General features: G+C 56.5%; 7 protein-coding genes across 7 annotated transcripts; 3 read left to right on the forward strand and 4 right to left on the reverse strand.

Annotated features, from left to right (window-relative positions):
• Positions 1-5: 5 nt before the first annotated feature.
• SCHCODRAFT_02473230 (uncharacterized protein) lies at positions 6-170 on the reverse strand (the record flags this gene model as incomplete). Its single annotated transcript, XM_050342716.1, has 1 exon — positions 6-170. A coding segment is annotated over one exon (165 nt), but the record flags the coding sequence as incomplete, so codon positions are not given.
• A 59-nt stretch (positions 171-229) lies between these two features.
• SCHCODRAFT_02526018 (uncharacterized protein) lies at positions 230-3932 on the forward strand. Its single transcript, XM_050343511.1, has 13 exons — positions 230-622; positions 701-812; positions 863-882; positions 932-1028; positions 1081-1402; positions 1457-1841; positions 1895-1973; positions 2029-2189; positions 2249-2317; positions 2365-2645; positions 2696-3063; positions 3114-3649; positions 3706-3932. The coding sequence occupies exons 1-13, from the start codon at positions 510-512 to the stop codon at positions 3869-3871; spliced, it is 2709 nt and encodes a 902-aa protein (XP_050203018.1). The 5' UTR covers positions 230-509; the 3' UTR covers positions 3872-3932.
• A 134-nt stretch (positions 3933-4066) lies between these two features.
• On the forward strand, positions 4067-5547 carry SCHCODRAFT_02607472 (uncharacterized protein). The gene is made up of 2 exons (XM_003035753.3): positions 4067-5017; positions 5069-5547. The coding sequence occupies exons 1-2, from the start codon at positions 4561-4563 to the stop codon at positions 5188-5190; spliced, it is 579 nt and encodes a 192-aa protein (XP_003035799.1). The 5' UTR covers positions 4067-4560; the 3' UTR covers positions 5191-5547.
• SCHCODRAFT_02484828 (uncharacterized protein) lies at positions 5463-6539 on the reverse strand (the record flags this gene model as incomplete). The annotated part of the gene is made up of 2 exons (XM_003034938.1): positions 5463-5969; positions 6021-6539. The coding sequence occupies 2 exons, from the start codon at positions 6537-6539 to the stop codon at positions 5463-5465; spliced, it is 1026 nt and encodes a 341-aa protein (XP_003034984.1).
• Positions 6540-6836: 297 nt separating this feature from the next.
• SCHCODRAFT_02607476 (N-myristoyl transferase) lies at positions 6837-8994 on the reverse strand. Its single transcript, XM_003034937.2, has 9 exons — positions 8546-8994; positions 8463-8493; positions 8286-8413; positions 8146-8237; positions 7982-8098; positions 7759-7929; positions 7392-7707; positions 7063-7338; positions 6837-7013 (listed from the first exon to the last, which is right to left on the reverse strand). Exons 1-9 carry the CDS (start codon positions 8951-8953, stop codon positions 6891-6893), a joined length of 1662 nt encoding a protein of 553 aa, XP_003034983.1. The 5' UTR covers positions 8954-8994; the 3' UTR covers positions 6837-6890.
• Positions 8995-10378: 1384 nt separating this feature from the next.
• Positions 10379-10678, forward strand: SCHCODRAFT_02485856 (uncharacterized protein; the record flags this gene model as incomplete). Its single annotated transcript, XM_003035752.2, has 2 exons — positions 10379-10463; positions 10521-10678. The coding sequence occupies 2 exons, from the start codon at positions 10379-10381 to the stop codon at positions 10676-10678; spliced, it is 243 nt and encodes an 80-aa protein (XP_003035798.1).
• A 239-nt stretch (positions 10679-10917) lies between these two features.
• SCHCODRAFT_081205 (T-complex protein 1) lies at positions 10918-12822 on the reverse strand (the record flags this gene model as incomplete). The annotated part of the gene is made up of 7 exons (XM_003034936.1): positions 10918-11117; positions 11175-11409; positions 11458-12191; positions 12244-12495; positions 12545-12634; positions 12684-12736; positions 12786-12822. 7 exons carry the CDS (start codon positions 12820-12822, stop codon positions 10989-10991), a joined length of 1530 nt encoding a protein of 509 aa, XP_003034982.1. The 3' UTR covers positions 10918-10988.
• Positions 12823-12828: the final 6 nt, after the last annotated feature.

Here is a 12828-nt window from a genome sequence, read left to right on the forward strand (position 1 = left end):
TTCGCGCAGCAATAAATATTGAGACCCATAGGTCTACCACTCCGGAAAAGCGTGTCATCCTTGTGCAGGGGCCATGCTAATCTTCTCTGTATCGTTCCAAATTTTTCGTATGTCACCCCGAAGGGGACATGAAGGCTACGGGTACGCGCCAGGTCATTGACAGAATTTTGGACTTTGATTTGAGCCCGAGGGTTGTGGGTCCACGCCCCCTTGTGCACGTGCCGGTTCCCGCTTGTTACAAACACCCACCATCAAGTTGAACTTCTACTCGTTCTCGTCTCCGCTCATTCCTACAGCGTGCTGTTCGCATCTTCACCTTGAGCTACTTTCTGACCCGCGCACGGTCTATGCAAATTCAGTCTTGTTGCCGACAGAGCGCTTACAACGAATCGACATCGCGTACTCCCTCGTCTGCCCTGTCCCAATAGACCTGGTCCAATTTCGCGCGCGCTTCATATAGCACGGACTCTTCTCTTACGCATTGATTCTGAACACTCACGTTGGGCCTGATGCCACAAGAGGCCGATAACGAAGGCCCCAGTACGTCTGTCAACGAGCATTCCGACCTCAAGAAGAGGAGGGCAGACAAGGCCTGTGACTTCTGCAGAAGAAGAAAAAGTCAGTAATCAAACCTTTGCCCGTCGATAGCTTTCTTACTAACATCGGTTCCTAGGTCGCTGTGGGTAATCAGCTGCGTGAGCGGCTGGCACTTGGCCTTACAATTAAAAGGTGATGGCGACAAGCCGTCGCGGAAGACGTGTTCTAATTGTTCCATGAACGGCTTGCAATGCACTTACGGTGACACGACGAAGGTGCGCCGAGGGGCTATGACTTTGGAATGCACACTCTCAACAATGCGAAGAGGCCAGCCGCTAACAACAGGTGTGCAAAGATACAACACTTTTTGACAGTGCATCGACGCATTATGCAGCTACATACAAAGTCTGGAGAAGCACAATGAGGAACTGGAACAGCGCAACAAGGTCTTGGAAGAGCGCGTCAAGGAGCTGGAGGGAACCCTTGACCGTGTACGGCCCCTTTGTCGTCGCGCCCATTCTTGAAGCTCATGACCCATTTCAGCATAAACTCTTGTCGCCGAGTACCGTCGTTGACAACCCCGCACCCGCTTTCGCCAAAGACTCGTCAAGTCAGGCTCCTCTCAAGTTTTCTCAAGTGAACGTGACGAAGGAGCAGTTGCGCGAGATGGCTAGCGTCATGCTTCGTATAGGCACCCAAGGCCGCGAGCATGCGTTCTTCAAGGCGCAGGCGGCCGGTGCAGAGTCAGGCGAACTCGAACTTCAGGATGAAGATCTTTACGAGCGCATGCGCCTCGTCAAACTCAGCAGCTCAGCATTCGACCAATTCTTGGGCAACAAATTTCTGGGCAAGAGCAGCACTGCGCGTAAGCCATGTTTACGCATCACCTTCGTCCGCTAATGCCTTACGCATCGTACAGATCTCGTCCTGAAGCTCATCAACCTCAAGAAACCTCCGAACGAACCACACAAGATCCCCTCATTCTACTCAAACGGGCGCCGTACCCCATTTTGGACTGCGCAACCATGGGAGTGCGCCCTTCTCAAGAAGGAGCCGACGTCCCATGATTTCCCGGAGCAAGACCTGATGCACTCGCTCATCGACCTGTACTATCGTCATGTCCAGCCCTTCTTCCCTTTGCTTCATCGACCAACTTTCGAACAAGGCGTTGAGGCTTCCCAGTACTTTGGCGATCATGATTTTGGCGTCGTCGTGCTCCTTGTCTGCGCCCTCGGCGCACAGTACTCGGACGACCCTCGGACCCTTTCTGAGGAGTATGATATGGATACGCACTCGCGAGGGTGGTAAGCACGGGCTCTTATCCTGTCCGCCTCGCATCTGAGCCTCGTTTTCTCAGGAAGTGGTTCTCGCAAGCGGAGAAGGTCCACAAGCCTATAGTTGGCACGCCGACACTACTGGAAATACAGGCGTACTGTGTAAGCCAAGACTAGTACCGGTGGCTTTTAGTCACTCGATGCTCACATCACGCAGTTGTCTGCGTTGTTCATGCTGCCTGCATCCAACCTCATGACGGAGCACATCTGGGCGCGCATCGGTGTCGCCTTGCGGTATGTCCAAGACGTTGGTGCCCATCGACGGCCAAGGCAAAAGGTTCCGACTGTCGAGGATGAGCTCTGGCATCGTGCGACCTGGTAGGTCCTCACTGCTATACGCGAAGAAAGTCGTCCGATCGTTGATCTGTCTATGGAAGGAGCCTCGTAGTGTTGGACCGAAATATCAGCGCTCTACTGGGCCGGAATTGTGCCATGCAGGACGAAGAGTAGGCCTTTGCCCCCTTGGCGTCTGATGGTCTTACACAATCTACAGCCTCGACATTCGCTATCCCATGGACGTCGACGACGAGTACTGGCATGACGCAGACGACGCAGAACGGTCTTGGAAGCAGCCCGCGAATAAGCCGTCGAAGGTCTCCTGCTTCGTCGCGTGCATCAAGCTCTCACGCATCGTCGAGATCACTGCACGGCTCCTGTACGGTGGCAGCAAGTACGGCTGCCCAAGTCTTTTCTATGGCGAAGGCTGGTATCGCGATGTGGTTCAAGAACTTGACTCCGCGCTGAACAAGTGGCACGACGATCTACCGAAGCACTGTGCGTATCACTTCCTCGTCCTTACTCAGACTGATCAGTCGTTGACTCAGTGCGCTGGGACCCAGAGCAATTCGACCCGGGGCTCATGAACCAGGCAGCATTTCTGGATGCTTCTTACCGAGCGGCGCAGATCTTGATTCACCGGCCTTTCCTCACCGCTCAAGCTCAAGTGGTCAACTCGCCACTTCCGTCGCTCACTATATGCACGACGGCGGCGAAAACATGCGCGCACGTCTTGGATCAACAAAGACGGAAGACGGGTGCGGGGTTGCCTTACATTATGGTGCGCATCGTCTCCTCGTTGCATTCGATTCGGTTCTTAGCGCTCGCACAGTATACGGCCTCGGTGTCGGCCATAATATTGCTTGTCAGCATGTGGAGTCGTGCGAAGCCGCGTTCGAGCCGGGAACAGCTGAAGGTCTGTACGGGGTTTCACCACTCGACTTCGCGCACTCGACCATTGTACAGGAGCTGAACGACGTTCAATTGCTGATGGAATACATCAAGAGCATGGAGGATCGCTGGGTCACGGCCGGCCGCACGGCGGACGTGCTCAACGAGCTACGCTCAATCGGTGACGCGCCCAACTCGCAACTCGGCAAGCGCGCGCACGACGGGCCTACCGAAGAGCGGCCCGGTTACCCAAAGCCTCCGCCTGCAGACTGGCAAGCTGGACCATCGCTCCCTTCTGCTGCAATGCAGACGCACTTGAGGATGGAGTCCCATCTGCCCACCGCGAGTCCACACAACGGTATCAGCCCAAGTGGGTATCCTCCAGTTGACATTGCCGGAGATGGCTCGTGGGGTATGCCCGTATCGAGTTCGTCTGGGCAGACTTCGAGCACGAATACGGAGGACCTTTATTCGGCGTGGTCTTTCGGCGACTTAGCGACAGCGCACGACCAGGAGACAGGCGACTTAGGTGCAGGCACGACCGACCTTGCGCCAAATATGATGGATCAGGATAGCATGGCCATCTGGTCTTCTGTGCCACAAGCCTTTGAGTGAGTTGTCCACTGACTGACTATAGTAAGTGACCTTGAACTGACGATCTCCGCAGTCCAAACGATTGGCTATCTTATCTATCCAGCCTGTCAGATATGCCAGACGACCAGAATGATAGCCAAAGTGTACACGATATCAACCAGGCCTCCTCGCTGCCCTACGTCTTTCCGGAGGAAAGTGGTGTGTATTCGTACGACAGTGCCCAGGATTATCGCCTGTAATGTAGCGTACGAGGATGTATTGCATACAAAGGAACAATTTCTTATACTTCTGGAAACTGTCTGGAATTGGGCTCGAGTGCTCGTAGCAGCGCTCAGTGCTCAGCGCTTACATAGCGCTGGATTGTGAAGTTCAACATGGGCCCGTGGGAAAGTGCGCTCACGGGCGCACAGCTCCCGAACTTCAATTGAACAACTTGACCGCGACGGCGGCTGTCTTATGACCTAAGCCGACCTCAAGCCCTGGCGGCGAGGCGCCTATCCCTCACCGCGCCCTCTGTACCCTGACTGTGCTGGCTGCTCCTTGGATTGTGCTTGCTGCACCCTGAACGCGGTAACGAATCCAACGAACGCGTTCGCTGCACACCGAGCACCGGTCAACCAGTGCATTCCCCACGCGCTATACCAGCCTAGCAGCACTATTCTGCACCGCACCAGTCCGACCAGCGACTCTGCACGTCCTGGCATCCGCGCTCACTTCATCCACGACCGCTCCTACCTAAACCCAAGAAACCCAACATACGCTGCATGTTTGATAAGCACTGCACGCTGTACGAATAACCCCCATACTCCCGACGATTAGTCGAACCCTTCACGGATATTTCAACCCACGACGAACAGTCCGGCCTCTACGAACGACCTCCTTTCCCCGTCCCCTTTCGCCTCCTGTTGTACGAACTTCCCGGCCGCATATGGCGACGGTCACTCTCCTCGAGCCGCCCCGGACGGTGACCGCCTTCCCCGGTGTTCTCAACATCACAGGCGCTATCGAGCCCACCTCAGCGCCCGCCGCCAGCGCCCCACCACCACCCACCCAAGACAACCTCCCTCCCATCGAACATAGCCCAGCCCCTACCGACGAAAGCCCCGCACCCACCGAAGAGAGCGCCTCGCCGGAGGAGGATGTTGACCTCGACTCCGAGTCGGACAACGACTCAGTGCACAGCTGGTCCACCGCGCGCACCTCGCACCGACATCGAGAGCGGCGCGTGGAGTTCGATCCGGCGTGTACAGAGATCACGGAGACCGTGCGGACGACAACGGTGTGGCTGGACGAGCATGGGCACCGCAGACGGTCGAGAGAGCGCAAGCGGCATCGGCGGCGCTACTCGCAACACCACTGTCATGACCAGATTGGGTGGCCAATGTGTGAGTTGCCTACTTCCATTCGACGTCCATTGGGCTGATCCTTGAGCCCAGCAAGAGACATGCTCTGCCTCGTCACCCTCTGCTTCATCCTCGGCTGCCTTACCATTATCACCTTCCGCCCCTTCGCCCTCCAGTACTTGGATATCGACCGGGACCACGACCCAGATCAGTGACCAGACGTGCACCTGTTTCAGTGACTAGGTGCACGCTCGGTCGTGGACCTCTCTTACAGGTCGTGGCTCCCTTCTTGCGCGAGCGCGTTATTACCCTAAATTATCGGACTCGACTCCTCTTGGACCCTTGTATATCAGACTGGCGTAGGTATGACAGAACGATGCATTTGCGCTGGATGCGCAGACAAAACTATGATGTGCGAACATGAGCGTGAACAGACCTCTGACGAGGCCACGAAACAGGTGTGCACATGAATATCATCTTCCTCCGCCTACTCTTCGTAGATCCGGACCTTCCCTCCGCCCCATCTGCGCATGAGCGCAGCGCCGTCGCCCGTAGGCTGCGTGAACGCCACTTCGCCCTTCCGCGGGTCGAGGTGGCAGTTGTAAATGAACGTGCGGCACGCCGCATCGAGGAGGCGGCTCGCAATACCCATTCGGCGATGCGAAGAAGGGACGAACAACCGTGGGATGCCCATGGGTGTGGGCAGTGGTGTCGGGTGGCAGAACAGACCGGTGCTAGTGTCGACTGCGACCATGGTGGCCGTAGGGGGAGAGTTGGGAGAGGACTCGGGTGAGGAGGCAGCAACCTCTTCCGGAGTGGCGATGTCCATCGCGGTCTCGATGCGCTGCGCTATCACGCAGCCTGCGATCTTCTCGCGCCCGCCTGGAACAGCTGGCGCTTGCAGGAAAAGGTAGACTTTGGACGCCGCAAGGATCTCCTTCGTGAGTGGCGGCGAGGATAGCGCAAGGCTGATGGTGTCGAGAAGAGTAGCAAGCTATACACCAGGGTTAGTGGATGAGCCACAGGATCGTGAACCGGTACACACCTTGCTGCCAATCTTTCCCCCAACGTCCGCCTTGAAGTAGATAATCCTCCCACTCGTCTTCCCCCTGCTCGTCTTCCACGCCACATTCTCCACCTCCACCACCCCCGCCTTCTCCCTCTCGCGTTCTTCCTCTTTTCCCCACTCCATGCCCTTCCGCACCCTTGCGCAGTGCGCGCGATGCAGCGTCTCGTCCTCCGGCGCGGCCTTCGTGTACGACAGCCCGCACAGCCCGCACGTCCGCATCACCGTCGTATCGAGCACAAAGTGCAGCTGCGTGAGTGTCTTCTGAGATGTGGGCGCGGCCTTCTTCGTGCGCGACTTCGTGAGGGAGGAAGAGGACTTGCGCGAGAACAGGGAGGTCTTCTGAGTGGAGGGTGTCTTTGGTAGAGCGTCTGACGCCGATATAGACGGTGTATCCTTCAGAGAGGTCGAGGTCCGGGATCGCTTGGCGGACGGGCTCCCCAGTATGTTGTCCTCTGAGCTAGAGTGTGCTTGCAATGGGCGCTTGCGCCCCGCCATCGGCGGCGAGGACGCGAGATCTGACTGCGACGGCGAGGAAAACGTGAGAGGACGCGTCTTGTTACGCGACGCGTACGTGCGCTTGACCGCGGGAGGCATGTTGATGAGAGGTATCCGATGGGCAGGTATCCAGATGGCGGTCGGGACCAAGCTGATAAACAGGTCTCAGCGCGTCAACGACGCGATCGGTCGGCGCGTGCCCTGCAGGTGATGGGTCACGTGCTATTCAACGGATTGGACCCACACGGGGAAACAACGGTCAATGATTCTTGTCTTCGGGTTCTCAGCCATGCGAGCACTAGTTTGCAGCGTGTTTGTTCTTGTAAGTAGTTGGTATATACCCAAGATTATCTACAACATGACTACACCGATACCGCGCCCGGCTGGAGTGTCGCCAATAGCTTCCACGCCTGCTAACGGCGCGGTCCTCCAGTTGTACAGGTAGAAGTGCAGGAAGCCATCACCCTGACCGAACTGGAGACTGCGTCAGTAGGACAGAGGTCTCTCGAGCGATCATATTTACCTTCAGATCTTGCAGGAAAGTTGAGTTGTCCATGAGCGTTAGCGCATTGAAGACATCAAACTTGGCGTTATTCGCGATGGTGAGCGCGTCGCCAACGAGCGCTTGCAACCGGCTTTTCAGCGTCCCTGACGAGTCGGCCTCTGGATCCAGCCCGGCGCTCGACGCGTAGTAGAAGAGATACGCCGCGTGAAGGACGTCGTGCTTGGGATTGTTAATGACCGTCGACGGCAGGGAGTAGAATGAGAAGAAGTCGGTAATCTTATGGGTCTCCGGGTCCTGCATATTCGTCAGCAACCACATTCACCTCCTCAAAACTTTTTCAAGCTCACCTCGACCACGTAACTCCACGTCACCTGGTGCTCCCGTCGCCCATTCACCACCTCTCCATCCCCTCTTCCGCTCAGCAAGTGATGCCGCGTCTCCTCAACGGTCATCAACGGGACCATCTGGAAGCGCTTCATGTATTCGGCGAACAGCGCCGCGACCTGCTCGATGTCCCGGTCCTCCATCTCGCGAAGGCCGACCAGGGAGGTCTTCTCAGGGACCTTGTGCAGCCGCGTCATGCGCGCGATGGTCGAGTTGCGCGGGACGTAGGTGAACTTGATATCGACAAGCTTGGGGATGTTCATGGAGCGGTGGTAGTACCTGGGTGGCTGAATCGGTATGGCAAGCAAGAATACGAAAGTAAGAGCTCACCGGCAAGTGGATACGGGAGTGGGTATCACGACACCTCCGGTGTAGATAGCCTGGAAGGTGCCCAGAAGGTTGCATTGTCGGGTGACCTCCTTGATCAGGACAGGAGCTAGTCGCCTTGACCGCAACTTCTTGTGCACGCAAAGGTAATTGACTTCGCTAGCCTGAACCTCCCTGTGTACATCATCAGTTGCAAATAATAGAAGAGACTGTCCTGACCACGTACTTTTGGCGTACCCGCAGCCGTATTGGGACTGCAGAAATGAACGCGACCAGCTTCTTGTTCGACTTGACGCGTACACCAATGTGCCAGCTCTTGTGGAAGCCAGGAGGTGTGCATGCCCTATTCCGAATGAGCATCTAATTAAACAGGATGATGATCGAACTTACCATCGCAAGAACTCTGCGGTGTATTGGAAGCGGAATGACGCGTCCGAGTCCTCGACGTAGTTCGCCGACAGGAGGTCATACACTTCCTTATTCTGCACACCGATGAGCAAAAGACCGTACAACAAAAGCAGATTACATACCTCCTTATCGTCTTCCAAGTCTAGAGTAGCCCACTCGAAGTCGTTCGGGAGGGGGTAAGGCGTTTGCCGAACCTGGTCGGTGGGGACAGCAGGTTCGATCGGTCCATCCTCTTCGGGGGGCTGTTCGCCTGACGGTGGGTCAGCAGAGATTCAGTATTTCTGACAAGGCAGACATACCATACTTAGTCACTGGCTGAGTTTTCCAGAACTGCAGGCACGATCGTCAGTACCGTTCCCTCCACTTAACCTCCCTCACGCACCTTATGATCGCCCATATCCTTCTTCGTCGCATGCCCCAGGCCCACCTTCCCCTTCATGATATCCATAATCTTGATCTGCTCCAGCGCCATCCTCACGTTCTCCGCATTCGCATGCTCAGCACCCTCCCCGCCGCGCTCCTTCACCTTGTCCAGCACGACATCCACGACCCCCTCCGGCACCTCCTTCTTCCCCCTCAGCGCATTCAGCGCCGACTTGGCCTTGCTCTTCTTCTTTTTCTTGTTCTTCTTGCCCGTCGTGGCAGAAGGATCGGTCGACGTTGACGCGGTCGGTTGCGCGTCCTCGTCACCGGAGGAGCCATCGGAGCCGTGCTCGAGGTCCTCGACGGCGGAGGCAACGGCGTCGGGGTCCGTCACCTCCTGGATTTCGTGAGATTGAGCCCCGGACATCGTACGGTCGGGGAGTTAGCGCGTCGTGGTGAGGACAGACGTTAGGATCAGAGGATCTGTCCCTGGCGGGCGGATTGCAGGCGCTTCGGAACTTCGGCCCGGTCATTTGACCGCGCACGCAGCGGACCTACAACTTGCTCTTGACCGTCATGCATCGCTATCAGGGTGCTATTCCTGGCAAAGTCCTGGCATACTTAAGAGAAGAATACCTCTGGAAACACTACACGCTGTCTACTCTGACTAATCCCTCCGCACAGGCTTTTGCAGCATCGGAATGTTGCATGCGCCAGCTCCCGCTCTTCGCGAGTTTCTGCTGATTTAACGAGAACAATGATGGCCAAATCCATGGCATCTGTCGACTGCAATGTCGCCTTGATACCTTATGGCCGGCTATCAAGCCTCCCAGGACTGGTATGGGGAACCGGCCTGAAGCAGACTCCGAATCAGTGCATTCTTGACGTCTCCGCACTGCAGCGGTATAAACGAACGACAGTCATCTTGCTCTCACCGATCTCATCCTCCGGCGTCCACTATGCAAATCTCCAGGCCATACACTTCTCTCCAGAGCCTTTGTTAAGACCTCCCTCTCTGGCGAACTGGACCTTTCCCGACATACATCTGCCCGTCCGCCGACGACCAAGATAATTGCCGTCGAGGCTTTCAGTCAACTCTTCAGCAAATGCATAGCAAGATGTACACCTTTCAGGCGTAATCTAATCTCAAGGGCTAATGTCTGCATAGTAAAGGTTGTAGTAAAAACATCCTTCAGCGAGCTTCGCAGATTAACAGACCACCCAAGCGTCGGATCCTCGGTCATAGGATCTGGTCCTGGATTTGCCTCTGACCTCTGTGGAGGATACTGCACTCGCCCTATGCAAAACGTCAAACGAGATGGAGCGATGTGTCACTCGGGCCATGAAGGCCAGGTTGACCGCCATAACGGTGCAAGTCCAATTAGTGGCAGCATCTCGCGGAAATTTGATGCGCAAATGGTTCAACGAACGACCAACGGCTTGCTGTCACGATGGACGCACACGCGGAGGACACACTCGATATCCTCAGCCTCCCTTTGGGTGGCTTGTAGATCCATGGGACCTTCTTCTGTCATCTCCGTCGCTCTCGACCGTCTTCCTGTTGGTTCTTCCTCGTCACTGGACGTCGAACGCACTTCTGGACCCTAGTATGCTCCACAAACATCACCTTCACCCGTTCAAAAACCTTCATGACGCCCTCCAGTCATGTTATGATACAGGCGCTGGGCGCTTATCGCGCGGGATCCTCGCTTCCTCCTCGCTTCCCGTGGCATACAAATCAGGCGCGCCAGGCAGGCTCTACCACTACGCATACCCACCGAGTGCCCCCCCAGTTTCTGGACACTCAAACACTGTCACCGCGCGTCCACTCGCCGCTCGCACAACCTTCAATATGCGCTTCTCCATCCTCTTCGCCCCTCTGGCCCTCGCGGCCACCGTCGCTGGTGGCCCCATCGCCTACGGGATTTGCCAGACTGGTACGTGTTCACGCAAATCTTTGCAAGATGACCACAAGTTCACTCTCCCCCTCGTAGGCTGCAACACCGTCGCCGTCGCCTGCTACGCCGCCGCAGGCTTCACAATGGGCGTCGCGCTCCCCGCCGCACCACCCGCCATCCTGGCGTGCAACGCTGCCCTCGGGACGTGCAGCGCAGCCTGTGCTACCATTGGTCTCTTCGCACCGACGCCTTGAAGACCTGCTGAAGTTTGTTGGGCGGGACTCATAAGAGAAGTTCTCGATGTACAAGTTTTATGGGACCAGGTTCCTTGATGTATCAGTAGACCTCCAGTTTACTGGAGGATGGTTGACGAGACTAAGTAGACCCTCGCCTTGAGCGAAGCGTTCTTGACCACCATCACCTTGAGTTTTGGCGAGGATTCTCGCCGTCGTGACTTTCTGGCAAGATACCAGCAGCGTACCGCTCCCACAAGTTCGACAAGCAGCAGTTGTAGTCGAAAAAGCACTATGAATACAGCAAATATATTCCCTCACACTTCAACATCTATCGTGCTTGCACGTAGTCGTCGATCTTCAACAGCAAGCAGACTGTCTCGGTCGCCAGCTCCACTGCGCTTGTTGAGACGAGCAACGGCTGAACGACGTCCTCCTCGAGGATGTTTGATATCAAGCCCTGAGGGATGAGCGATCTTCTTAGCTTTGGAATGCATCGCCCATGAGAGCTGCTCACCTTCCGGACGTTGATGCCAGCGTTGCGCTCGCCCAAAGCATGCCTGTTGCGCAGCTCGGTGACGATCGCGATGGGGTTCAAGCCTGCGTTCTCGGCGAGCGTCGTCGGGATGACCTCCAAAGCGTCCGCGTAGGCCTGGAAGCAGTATGCCTCCATGCCCTTCAGCGTGTGCGAATATTGCGACAACAGCCGCGAGACATGGATCTCGGGGGATCCACCACCGCCGATCAAGGCGCTGGGAAGGTTCAGTGAAGGGGTCGAGGAAAAAATATGGCCAACTCACCGCTTCTTCACGAGACAACGGACAACACAGAGCGCGTCGTGCAGACTGCGCTCGCACTCCTCGAGGACGAGGCTGTTGCTGCCCATGGCGAGGATGCTGACTGTCCGCCCGCGGTTCTTGATACCGGTGATGCGGACGACTTTGGCGCCCGATTGCGAGGTCTCCTCGACGAGATCCGCATACCCGAGCTTATCCTCCGTAAACGCCTCTATATCCGCCACCGGCTTGCACCCCAAGCTCTTCGCCAAGAACTCGATCTCATCGCGCTCGACGTCCTTCACCGCCAGGATCCCCAGCCGCTTCAAGAAGTTGAGCGACGTGTCGTCGACCGCGTCGCGCAGGATCGACTTCTGGATGAGCAGGACGTTGCAGCCCGCCTTCTTGATCTTCTTGCACATGTTCAGGAGGTACTGGCGGCCCTCCTTGATGACCTTGTCCATCTGGCGGTAGTCGTTGATCACGACCGTGTTGTCCATGTCTGGCTTCGGGGGGCTGAGCTGGAACTGGATTATGGCGATCTTGGCTTTTTCGATGCGGCTGGGGCCGCCGGCGGAGGAGATGACGTTCTGGTTGAGGACGACGCCCTCGACGAGCTCAGTGTCCTCGATGGTGCCGCCGACCTTCTTAGCGATGCGGATATCGCGAAGGTCGACGTTGGAGGAAGTAGGTGTCACGAGGCGGGTTACGGCCTGGACAGCGATGGGCGCTAAAGTCGAGGAGTATTGCGAGACGATCTGCAGAGAAGAGTTGAAGCATGAAAATGGGTGGTGGGAAGAGGGAACACACCTTCGAGTTCAGAGATGTGCTCGCTGCGCGAAGGAGGCTCGACTTGTCGTTCAGGTCGACCGGAGTCGAAATCTCGGTGAGGTATTCGACGGCCTTCGCGGATGCCTTGATGAAGGACTCGGCGATGATCGTGGGGTGAATGCCCTTCTCGAGCATCTTCTCAGCGGCACCAAGGAAGCTACCAGCAAGGACGACAACGGAGGTCGTTCCATCGCCGGCCTCAACATCTTGCGCGGCAGAGAGATCGACGAGCTGATGGTCAAGTTAGGACAGGCGCTTTCGTTGTATGAAGCCGTCTTGCCATCTTCGCTGCGGGGTGAAGGGCCTGGATGCTCTTGAGGATGGTCGCACCATCGTTCGTGACGATCACCTCGCCTTTCGATGTTTGGATCTGAGCATGTCAGAAATGTGTACCCGATCTGTGCAGGACGCGTACTCACCATCTTATCCATTCCCCTCGGACCAAGAGACGTGCGTACAGCATCGGATATGGCTGTTATATCTTCAGCATCCTCCCCTTCTGGCATGAGTGAGCTACGCACCCTTCGCCGCAACCATATTCGACATGCGGAGTTCCATCGGTTT

The sequence above is a fragment of the Schizophyllum commune genome (assembly GCF_000143185.2).
Source record: "Schizophyllum commune H4-8 unplaced genomic scaffold SCHCOscaffold_1, whole genome shotgun sequence".
Classification (NCBI taxonomy): domain Eukaryota; kingdom Fungi; phylum Basidiomycota; class Agaricomycetes; order Agaricales; family Schizophyllaceae; genus Schizophyllum; species Schizophyllum commune.

Coding starts and splice junctions, on each gene's coding strand:
- SCHCODRAFT_02526018 (XM_050343511.1), top strand. CDS start 510: ATGCCACAAGAGGCCGATAACGAAGGCCCCAGTACGTCTGTCAACGAG. Junction 1,974..2,028: donor TGGAAATACAGGCGTACTGT/GTAAGCCAAGAC, acceptor CACATCACGCAG/TTGTCTGCGTTGTTCATGCT. Junction 2,646..2,695: donor CGACGATCTACCGAAGCACT/GTGCGTATCACT, acceptor TCGTTGACTCAG/TGCGCTGGGACCCAGAGCAA.
- SCHCODRAFT_02607472 (XM_003035753.3), top strand. CDS start 4,561: ATGGCGACGGTCACTCTCCTCGAGCCGCCCCGGACGGTGACCGCCTTC. Junction 5,018..5,068: donor CCAGATTGGGTGGCCAATGT/GTGAGTTGCCTA, acceptor CCTTGAGCCCAG/CAAGAGACATGCTCTGCCTC.
- SCHCODRAFT_02607476 (XM_003034937.2), bottom strand. CDS start 8,953: ATGTCCGGGGCTCAATCTCACGAAATCCAGGAGGTGACGGACCCCGAC. Junction 8,414..8,462: donor TCAGCCAGTGACTAAGTATG/GTATGTCTGCCT, acceptor ACCCACCGTCAG/GCGAACAGCCCCCCGAAGAG. Junction 8,099..8,145: donor ACCGCAGAGTTCTTGCGATG/GTAAGTTCGATC, acceptor CATTCGGAATAG/GGCATGCACACCTCCTGGCT.